Source organism: Tachysurus fulvidraco, chromosome 8, assembly GCF_022655615.1.
Source record: "Tachysurus fulvidraco isolate hzauxx_2018 chromosome 8, HZAU_PFXX_2.0, whole genome shotgun sequence".
NCBI lineage: Eukaryota > Metazoa > Chordata > Actinopteri > Siluriformes > Bagridae > Tachysurus > Tachysurus fulvidraco.
The window spans coordinates 8,452,937-8,465,493 of NC_062525.1; the positions used below are offsets into that span (position 1 = coordinate 8,452,937).

General features: G+C 35.1%; 1 protein-coding gene across 2 annotated transcripts in view; it reads right to left on the minus strand.

The window, feature by feature from the left end:
* Positions 1-12,557, minus strand: part of tcerg1l (transcription elongation regulator 1 like) — an 81,404-nt gene that overhangs the window by 10,122 nt on the left and 58,725 nt on the right. For both annotated transcript variants that reach the window (XM_047817019.1, XM_047817020.1), the window contains exon 6: positions 3,123-3,248. In XM_047817019.1, the coding sequence (XP_047672975.1) occupies positions 3,123-3,248 (126 nt within the window). The remainder of the gene's footprint in view (positions 1-3,122; positions 3,249-12,557) is intronic.

A 12,557-nucleotide genomic window follows, 5' to 3' on the forward strand; every position in this document is an offset into this window, starting at 1 on the left:
AGTGGTGTTAAGTAGGCTAAGTAAAGTACTTTAAGCATGCAGTTGGTCCACCAATCAAATCTTCATTCATAAGCAATCTAGACAAAGCAAGAACTGAATGAAAATTGTGCAAAACTTTGTGTGTGTGCGTGTGTGTGTGTGTGTCTGTTTGGGTGTCTGCTTGTGTGCTAAATAAAATAAGAAAATCTAACTACTTTTCATTCACTTGCCAATCATATATTCACCTCTACACATCTGAACTCTTTTGTGTAACAAAGTGTTCTTTCTTCCCGAATAAGGTATGAAAATCGTAACCCTTAGAGCCATAGCCTAGTTTTTTACTATCTTCGGTTCTAGCTTTGCTACTCCAAAAGAAACACTCAATGCATAATCCATTTTTTGCATCTTAAGCTACACAGTGATTGTATGATAAGATGAACGAGTAGCATATTTATAGGAGACTTTCAGGAATTTGAATTGGCTAGAATTGTCTTAATGATCTTTACTGGGTTAGAATACAATTGGTGCCATACTGTTGTATTAAAATAACCAACAAGCTTTTTCTTGTTTATGGTCAAAAAGACTATGACATTTGATATGATTTAGAAAGTAATAAGAACTTTCATTTGAAACTGGAATATAAAACGTGTGTGTGTGTGTGTGTGTGTGTGTGTGTGTGTGTGTGTGTGTGTGTGTGTGTGTGTGTGTGTGTGTGTGTGTGTGTGTGTGTGTGTGTGTGTGTGTGTGTGTGTGTCTCTTTTGCTGGTGGCCAGTGATGACAATGAACTATACTCTTCGTCATCCCCAATGAATGACATGACCCTGTCCCATGCCTTCCTGACCACCACCTTTTTATTTTTTCCCTTTCTTTTGTTATATATAGCTCAGAGTTACACTGTCCATGTTATTTTGAAATAAGAAGAGCGGGTGTTTGTCAGCTTGTAAGACGTTAAACAGTATCAGTATCTGACATTTCAGGTAAAGCCACTGTCTCAATTTATCTATCAAAGAATTCTCCAACAGAATATTTCTAAATTGTGGGGACTTTTCATTTCAATTTGGGAAATTTTGTCAAATCCATGGACACATGAGAAAATACAGATATCTCTTGCATTTAATCTTACTCTTTGGGGTGTGAAGACATTTGAACCTTTATAACCTCTGGTTATTGATGTGAAGCAATTCAGCGCAGGGCCACTGCCGGAGCTCATTCCACAGCTTCTGGGGGTTATTATTGTTCTCTTTCGTTGACATTTGGTCATTGTTCTGACTGCAAAGCACCGTGAGGTTCGTTTCAGGAGGCAATGTGTTTTCCATGTTTAAATCATTGCATTCAGAAACTCCTGACTCCACTAAGACCTCTTAAAAAAACCTGTGTGAATACTTAATAAATACCCATCTCTGTGCATTTGGACTGGAGACTTTACATTATACTGTACTAAAGTTAAGGAATTTCAGTTAAAATGGTCTTGGTGTACAATAAAACTTGGAGTACTGCATATAAAATTCAATTAATTTCATCTCCAGTATGATAAAATCCTACCTGGAAATCAATAAGGAAACATGCATGACAGAAAGTGGATACTGCACCATGCCGATATCTGTACACATCGTTCAACAAAAATCTATTCGATAGCAGCAAATCAGTACAATGACAATTTGAGTCTGACTGATATCTGATTCTGTCCTTTAATAAATGATAGGTCCGTTTTTCTGTTTGCTCGCCATTAATCAATCCTAACCAAGATAGAACTATGATATACTGTACAGTATATAATTGTTATAATTCTTAGAATGCAAAAAAAATATAATAATTATGTCACAAACACTTGTATTTATTAGAGGCAACAGCTAAAGATGAGGAGAGATAATCATTCAAACTTTTTCTGACTTTTTTTTCATGGTAAATGATGTTTCAACAAGTCATCTAAACTTTATTTACCCTAGAGTATTAGGATAAAATTTATAAGAAACTATATGGGAACTATTTTGTTTATCCATCTATACATCAATCCGTCCATCCAGCCATCCATCCTAAATTAGACTCAATCTATTTCCAAGTGTTTTTTAACTTCTTTTAATTAAACTGTCAAATTATTATTTATTTTTTTCCTAATTTGTCCCCAAACTGTCTATTTTAATAAAACTTTCTATTTGGCATTTCTAACAGTATCAATCTTCACATCACTCACATCACAAGGTCTGTCTTTCACAGCATGTGATCATCTGCTCAGCACTAATGAAAGGAATTCTCTATCTGACAGACAACAAATGAGGCTCAACTCACTGGAATATAACAGGAACATGATTTTGTCTGATGATGTAACTGTGAGCCAAATGTGGTACTGTAGCTAATCATAGCAAAATATTGGGGAGTGTATGGGTATGGAAAGTGTTTTGGAATTGAAATCCTTGCTTTCTTCACCTTGACTGATGATTTCTGAACCAATAATTTTGGGGTAAAATGTTTACTTCACATTATCTATTTATATTTCAAATGATTTACTCTCGGGGGGCACGGTGGCTTAGTGGTTAGCACGTTTGACTCACACCTCCAGGGTTGGGGGTTCGATTCCCTCCTCTGCCTTGTGTTTGTGGAGTTTGCATGTTCTCCCCGTGCCTTGGGGGTTTCCTCCGGGTACTCCGGTTTCCTCCCCCGGTCCAAATACACGTAGTTTGTGAATGTGTGAATGAATGAGAGTGTGTGTGTGTGTGCCCTGTGATGGGTTGGCACTCCGTCCAGGGTGTATCCTGCCTTCATGCCCAAAGATGCCCAAATGAATGAATGAATGAATGAATGAATGAATGACTTACTCTCTGGTTTATTTCCAGTTTATACCCTGCTTTAACCTAAATATGGATGCTGTGAATATAAAAACTTGTTTAGTGTGCTTTACTGGATCACTCCACATTAGCAGAATGGAAAGAATCCGGTGGTAACACGATGCGTATCCGCCTTGCAAATAGTAGATGTGAAAGGCTTGTAAATTTACTGAGAAAAAATGACCCTTGTGTAACCCGAGTTGCAATATGTGGTAGCGGCAGTAAACTTGCAACAAATAAACAGTATTTGTTGGTGAATCTGGTTGCTCTGCATAGTCTGGCAGAGGTTCAGACAGTTCGATCGCTGAGGCCTTGCTCACCTGGAGCCTTTTTATCTTTCCAGTCACCAGTTAGAAGGGTCACAGCAGGGGCAGAGAGGGCCCTCATAGCAGTGAGCTGTGTGGGCAGAACAGGACTCAACAGTCCTTCCCATGTGCTGCGAGGTCCTATAGAGTAAAAAAGAGAAAACAGAATTAGAGTGTGCCAGAAAAGATAGATTGAATCTTACCATCACCATCATCTCTTTCTCTCTGTTTTACTTTTTCCTTCTCCTTCTTACATTTTCGAGGCATTTTGCTGACATGGTTTAAGTCCATTTTAAGAGAAGGGTGATAAAACCTTTTTCCTATGATGCAATATTTCTACTCTGATAGGTGTGGCCTCTTCCAGAATCACCCCACCCCACCCACAGGGTACAAAGGCTCAATAAATCAGTTCAATAAATCAGATGCCATGTCCTTTACACCCTTAAAATCTGAACCCAAATGAACACCTACAGTATCAGTTTGGTACTACTGGGTCAGCTTGAACCAGTCTGAACCATTCTCCTCTGATCTCTCTCATCAACAAGCTGCTTTCTACCTGCTACCATTTACTGGACCTTTTTTGTAAACTCTGTATACTGCTATATGAGCAAAATTCCCAAGAGATTAACATTTTATTTGCATTTCAAAACCAGCCTATCTGTAACCAACAACCACATAGCGTACATATACATATATACACACTTATCAAACACAGGTGGATTATAAGATTATACATTTTTCTAATTGTAGGATTGAGTGTATACTTATTGAGTGTACATTATTGTTTTTATCTTTCTTAATAAGAATTTTCTAATGGGGAAACCCTACATATAACCATTACGGGACAAATGAAATACCCGTATATGGGTTATACATTTGCTAAAAGCGTATCTAATGAATCCCTCATCGTTTATTCATTCCATGTACATGAGTTTGACTTTACAGCTCACCCCCCCCCCCCCCCCCCTCATAAATGCATGACAGATTACTGCATCAAGGTCTATAGTTGTAGGATTCCTCCCTCGGGATACATTAAACTTTCCTGCTTATGTTGTTCTTATGTGTAGACTAAATATTAATGATGCTTGTGATGTCCTTCATTACCATTAATACCCACCACCTTTTTATATCTTATGCCTAATGAGAATTTTCTTCAGCCGAACAATTTGCATACAAAGTGTAGCTCATGCATTCTTAGTATGAACCTGTCAGTGATTGTTATCTGTGTTGAAACAGACAAGTTTTTGATTAGCCTCAATGCTTGTATGTTGTGTGGGCTTGGTCAGAATCTTTAAAGACTCATCCAGTAATATTGCTTTTGGCTAAACAGCATGTCCACATCAATAATTGCCACTACAGCAACATAACTATTGCCTATTACTATCTGTCAGGGGTTATGTTAAGGGATTAACCTTAAACTTTCCCATTTTCTTGTGAGTTTACATTGCTTATGGAACTTAAAAAGTAGTCAAAGAAATTAAGTTCAGGGCTAATTATACATAAAAAAAAAACAATTGGACCAAACTAAAGGTTTTGAGAAACTCTGCTTTTTTTTAAGCAATATATTCATATTCAGTCCTAAGAGCCTACAGTCGATGTCAAACATAATTAACCTTTCCAAATATGACTTCTTCTTTTCTCCCTACTAAGCGAAAAGATGTATAAAATGCCTGAATTTTTGTCTGTTGAATAGAATTCACCAAATTAAACGTTAATCCATTAACTACAATGTTCAATGTTTAATCTTTAATTTGTGTACTTGTGTTATATTCAAATAGCCTGTATGTTAGGTCTTAGGTTTAAAATATGATCTTAAACATTTTGGACAAAAATGACATCTGATGCTTATGACATTGAGCCGCAGCACATTTTTAAACCATCTAAAAGCCTGAAATGAGTGTTTCATACCTTTGAGCTATCCCTGAGTCATCATCCGTGACAATATCAACCTGAAAATATCCAAGGATGAATATCATCCTAGCTGTGTTATTGATTAGCGGTTATTTAAACTGCAAGGGCATGCCATCCCTTCTTTATTACAATAAGCAATTCATATATGTTAAGTGCTATTATAATGTTATATAAGTGCTATTCACAATTCTGATTGTGAGAAGGCGTTGACACATTTCCTATAATAGCATCTCAGCCAGTACCTCAACAACTCGCTGTTATAATATATGGTACCGAGTTACACAGAGAGAGTAAAATTGTATGGCCATATTGGAATGGATGTTCCTGATATGATAATTTTTTTTTGTATGGAATGCTTGTTTAACATTGCATTAACATGGAGGGTTCTTCTGTGTCAGAGTATTGTAACAGAGGTAAATGTGTAGCCATGTAGACATTGCCATGTTTTAAGGAAAGACAGAACTAAATAACTTCAAGATTGAGAGGAATATAGAGAGTCTGGTGAATAAATAATTGTTTGTAGCTGTAATACTGTAAGTGATAACAGGAACTAACCTGTTGTTGAGTTTCTTCTAGATGTAACTAAAAATGGATAAAATTTCTAACTTTTTAAAACTAAAAATGACTTTTAGTAACCAGTGCTGTGGTACTGAACGAGTAAAACACTACGATCGGTGCACGGTCAAGGTGATAATCTCTGATCATGCATTTCTGATTCCAAATATATATTTTACATTTGCAAAAACATTTATTTTGTTATATTAAATTTGCAAGATTCTCAGTACTTCCATATTAAAAAGGTAGCAGAAAAAAAATCTCTTTTTTTTTTTTATTTTTAATGCGGTTTCTTTTGTCGTACAGGGGTTTTATTGAGCAATATGCACACAGTTGCTTGCATACACAGTCTCAGAAGGAACAGCTTGTTTCACTATCTTCCAAAGAATCTCATTAAGGAAGGTTTAGTTAATTCATTATGCAAAGATGTGTTGTTGTTGTTGTTGTTGTTGTTGTTGTTGTTGTTTTTCTCTCAAGTATTTAAACAGTACAGCCTCATGTTACAGAGGCACAGCAAAAAACAAGCGATATCTTCTTTACAGGTATTTTACCTGAAAATGTCCTGAATGACCCACTGGTCCTTAGCCTCTCTCTCTCTCTCTTTCTCTCTCTCTCTCTCTCTCTCTCACACACACACACACACACACACACACACACACACACACACACACACACACACACACACACACACACACACACACACGATGTAGAACTAAATCTCTACGTTACATGGTATTTAGCTTTCAACTATGATCTAGCTACAAATATTCAGATGAACAGCATCTGTTTAACATAAATATCTTCGCTAAGACAAGATAGGAGAGGTTGCAATTACGGCCCAAGCTCCATCCTGCACAAGGTAACAGACAGGAAGATTATATGACTGAATAATAAAAGATGTAGCAGTTCTCTACACAGAAGCATCTCTCTAAAGCACCTGATATATTCCCTCAGCTCTGACATATTTAGAGGAACAAAAAGGACATATTTGCACTGCAAGATTTATTGGCTTTCTGCCTTCTTTTACCTTCACCTGCAGAAACGTCTAAAGGGGTCCGTTGGCAGATCTTATTTAATAAAATCTTGGCTTTTTGATGTACAAAAGCCTTTTAATGTCAGAGAAGATGTGATGGAAAGTGGAAGAGACATTATCTGTAATCTATAATTTTTAAGTCTTTGAGTTATTAAAAAAAATGTCTGGAAGCTCTCTATAACACATTTATAGGGTCAATTGAGAGGCTGAATAAAGAAAGACGAAAATTCTTAATAAAATAAGATGTGGAGCATTTTTGTCTTAAGGCTCCTATATTTAGTATTAACCTATTTAAAAAAACAACAGGACGTTTCTTTTCTCATTTGACAAAAATACATTCCTAAATTTATTCATCTAGCTTCTATGTCTCTGTTTTTCGTTACGGAAATGTACTGCTTTCAGCTAAAAGGCAAGTTCCAGGTCCAGGTTTATAGAAATCTCCTCATTCTAACACATTGTTTCTATAATAACAGCTAATTTACAGGAATTTTTGTAGCAGATTCTGCATATAGCCAAACGTAATAATGCACCGTATTATTAATATATTTACAAAAATAACAACAAAGAGAATATGAACATATACTAATACATTAATAATAACGTTAAATAAAGAATTGCTTTTAAACTAAAGAAAAAATAAATGTATTTATTGAAGGAATCTCAAGAGTCAATTCTTGCAGTGAAATTAGTGTTAAAATACAGGTAGGTCTACGTTTTACAGGTATAGAAGATTTTCCATTTTTTCTGTAACATAATAAGCTAAACTGTATCACTTCCACAATATCAAATGTACCATCGCAGGGTGTAATTAATAATAAACATTGGCACGTTGCGGTGTTAGAGTAATAAAACAGTTTGTGACGTGTTAGAGGAAAATGATCTTCACACAAGGTTGGGCTGTATCACACACACCTTTTGTTGATTATTTTTCTACAGCAGCACAACCTGCTGTGTTTTATTGCTTGTATAACACACTGTAAGTGTTAGTGTTCTGAATTGAACAGGATATTTACTCTGTTATGAACTAAATATGTTGGTATTCCAACAAGCATAACAGGGAAACAATTCCTGACAGTGATGCCAAAAGAAAAGATTTGTAAAAGTCATAATCTAGCAGTTGTTTACACTTTACATTTTAAAGAACCAGGAAGAAATCGGGCAGAAATAGAGCTGCACCATTCAGAGCAAAGGTGTTGCTGCAAGGCACCCAGGACAGCCTGATATAACAGCCAGGTGAACTGTAGGTTTCCTTATTACAAACCAGCAGGATGCTGTGTAGGACACATGGGATGTTGCTTTCATGCTGGCAGGGTACAGTTTATAATGTCCCTTTCCTTCCACTGATTACTGTAATTGTGTCCTTGTTGCCCAATGTACCCTCTACAAAGACTGCAAGGTGAATCTCTTTTCTATCTATCTATCTATCTATCTATCTATCTATCTATCTATCTATCTATCTATCTATCTATCTATCTATCTATCTATCTATCTATCTATCTATCTATCTATCTATCTATCTATCTATCTACAGATCTATCTACAGATCTATCTACAGTATCTGTCTGTCTGTCTGTCTGTCTGTCTATCTGTTTGTCAGATTGATGATAGAATGCTTGGGCATTCAAGACATTCCCAACCTCAGTGTCCTATCTTATTTCCACTCTGTGGCTGTTTGTCCGGACCCTTGTCTTTTTTCCCCAGGCACAGAACTGTGTATTTGATTTTATATTCCTTCCACAGAATGTGTTTTTATTTTCCTCAAACATCACACTCTAACTGGACTAACATATTCGACGCTTAACGCCCTTAAGGATTCACGAATTTTGAAGTAAAAAAAATGGTAATCTGGTAAATGGTAAAGCCTATCAAATGTATATTCTGCTCCACAATAGATTTTTTTAAAATTAAGATTAGTTATTCATTATCATCTCCACCTATAATTTGGAACATATACCTCCTTTTAGAGAAGTCAATATTCTTGAACAAGTAGCGGCACCTGAGGTTTTTAATTCCTTTTGCTGTTTTTTTTTAATGCTAAATCGCAGCTGAATAACTGAATGGCAGACAGGATGTGTGTTCTCCTAGGTCTTACCAGCATGACAGAACTGCTGACTTTATACTTTGGATACCTTCTCTAAAAAGAAAAATCTCTTATATACAGTATGGTCCTATGTAGACTCTCTATATTGAACAAATTCATAAGAGTACTAGATGAAAATCTGAGAAAAATAAATAAACCTGTGACATTTTTTAGTCCCAATCTAAGGGAAATATTAATACTACAGCAAACAAAGACATCCTATACAATTGTGTGTTTTGATTATGTTCGGGCAAGATCCACTTATAAATGTGATGTTCAGATGTCCACAGATGTCTACTGTATATCATACATACATACATACATACATACATACATACATACATACATACATACAGTACATACATACATACATACAGTACATACATACATACATACATACATACATACATACATACATACATACAGTACATACATACATACATACAGTACATACAGTACATACATACATACATACAGTACATACATACATACATACATACATACATACAGTACATACATACATACATACATACATACATACATACATACAGTACATACATACATACATACATACATACATACATACATACAGTACATACAGTACATACATACATACATACATACAGAACATACATACATACATACATACATACAGTACATACATACATACATACATACATACATACATACATACATACAGTACATACATACATACATACAGTACATACAGTACATACATACATACATACATACAGTACATACATACATACATACATACATACAGTACATACATACATACATACATACATACATACATACAGTACATACATACATACATACATACATACATACATACATACAGTACATACATACATACAGTACATACATACATACAGTACATACATACATACATACATACATACATACATACATACATACATACATACATACAGTACATACAGTACATACATACATACATACAGTACATACATACATACATACATACATACATACATACATACATACATACATACAGTACATACATACATACATACATACATACATACATACATACATACAGTACATACATACATACAGTACATACATACATACAGTACATACATACATACATACATACATACATACATACATACATACATACATACATACATACATACATACATACATACATACGTACAGTACATACATACATACATACATACATACATACATACAGTACATACATACATAAGTACATACATACATACATACATGCATACATACATACATACATACGTACAGTACATACATAAATACTGTACATACAGTCATTCTTGGTATGTATTTTTTCATGTTTCCCATACACAAACAATCCAATACAATTTTTCCTTTTTATGCCAAGAAGGAGCAGAAGAGCAAGAAAAAGAAAGTGATAAAGTAAAAGCCTGTAGCAAAGTTTGCTATTAAAAGGCAATCCATTAAGGGATGTGTTGTCTGGTGAGAATTCAATATAAATCAATTACGACTCAACGGGACAAGCTGTCCTCTCTCTCATTATCTATCACCAAACTCCACACACCATCGGCAGGTGCTGTTTAGCCGTGTTAAATAATCTGGCTTATTTCCTTGGCTTTTTTGCAGTATGAGCAGAATGAGATTTGAAGTTACTGGAGGAAAGAAAAAGTGAATTGGTAGCTGTAAAAATTATTATGGCAATGGTTTTTGGTTAAAGTCAATGGCAACATCGAGAAGTATCAGCAAGGTTTCTTCAATATATGAATAAAAAAGAAATGATAATGCTCCTGTACACACACACACACACACACACACACACACACACACACACACACACACACACACACACACACACACACACACACACACACACACACACACACTCACATACACACATTTTTATTTTCATTCAGACATCAGTTCCACATTATTGAATTGAGATCCATTAACACAATTTGTTGATCTCCATCCAAGATAATTTGTTAGTGTACATTTCAAAGCCCTGAATGCAATCACAGTCTGTCCTATCAACCCAAACTGTGGAGCAAACCCACGTCACTGGCTTTCTGTGATAGTTTTCACAAATTGATCACTCATTTTACTTTATTTAATCCAGTAATTAAAATCTAATTTACCTTCAGATTAGTATAAGCAATTAAATCATGTTTTAATGGGAAACACGATATGTCTCATAAACTTTATGTATTAGGTCCTCTTAAATCTGGTCTTTTGCATGTTCCATTCTTTTCAGTATATACGAACAAATTCAATTCAATTCAATTCAAATTTATTTGTATAGTGCTTTTAACAATGGACATAATACAGAACCTGTTACATTATTACATTATATTTATTTATACAAAGTTTAATATTATAAAAAAATTCAAGATTAATATATTAATACACAGACATATTAAATGTGCATTTGTACTGTATATTTATCCCCAATGAGCAAGCCTGAAAATCACCATATATATTTTTGCTTTCAGTAACTAATTTATCCTGGTCAGGGTCGAGGTGGATCCAGGGCCTATCACATGAAAACTGATGCTTCACTTTTATATATAAAGTATATTGAACTCCTGCACTTTTCCTTGTAAATGAGGTGGCACCATTGAGTGTATCTTTTGTATGCAAGTATGTACTATTAGACCAGGTGTATTAATATGTCCTACAGTAGAGCCTCAAAATGATGATGCAATGTCTGTGTATGGTTGGTTCACTCTGAATGAATGATGGCCTCAGCTTTCCATTTAGGATGCATCTAAAAATTTGGGAAACAAAAAGCAGAAAAAAGTGACCCAACTGAGTCCCAAGACACATCAATCACAAAGCTGCACATTAAAATGAATGAAAGAAGACGTGCTGTGCATCTGTCCTGATTTGCCAGCCGTGATGACAAGTTCTATCACTATGGGGAAAAAAAGTTGCTTCCTTTGAGAAAGTGTCCTAACCGTCAATGTGAAATAAAGGCCCAAATGAAAAGTAAGACATAATTCAGAAGAAAAGAAGAGATGCGTTAAAACTCTTAATGTGCGCTATTCCAGAGATATCGAAGAATTTTTATTTTTTTTTTGTAAGATGTTGATTGAAAGTATTGAGCTGTCTGGTTCTGCAGTCTTCATAAAAATCAATATATTCATATTTCAAGCTTTTTAACATGGTCTTCTGTCTGGTGTAAAGTAAGACGGTTTTTTACTGGGTAAAGAATGCCGTAAATGACTAAGTCTAATGTACTGTGTACGGCTCCATGTTAATCAAAAGTGAGACTGCGGCTGATTTTTTAGCCCAGACTGTAGATTCATGCAGCCTACTATTGAAAGATGTGTTGCGTAGCACAGCGCCAATCACAAAGCACAGTGAGATACCACCCAAAGTTTCATAAAGAAGCAGAGGCTGATATTTTGCAGCCCTTGTTGCTGATGCATCTGTAACACGTTAATAGCAGTGAGAGAGAAAATGTGTGAAATACAGTCATGTATGTAATGAACAGGAATTAAGTGGATAGTTTGTCATCATTCTTTTTCCCTCAAAATGGAGGAAAAATAAATTACACAAAAGGAAAGACAGCAGAATTGTAAGTTTTGTTGTTTATGTATTAAGTACTGTTTATGTTTAATATCCTGAGGAAACCAATCAAACATTATAGACTGTGTGTATGCGTGCGTGCGTGCGTGCGTGCGTGCATGCGTGCGTGTGTGTGTAAAATACTTTGCTCCAGTATTCGTATGCCATCACAATATAATTTGTTGTTTAAACTTTAGTTGTCAGGCTATGGAAAGGTTTTATGGAAGATTTTTGATTCTCATCCAATATAAGAACCAACCATCACTGTTTTTTTTTTTTTTTTAATGGT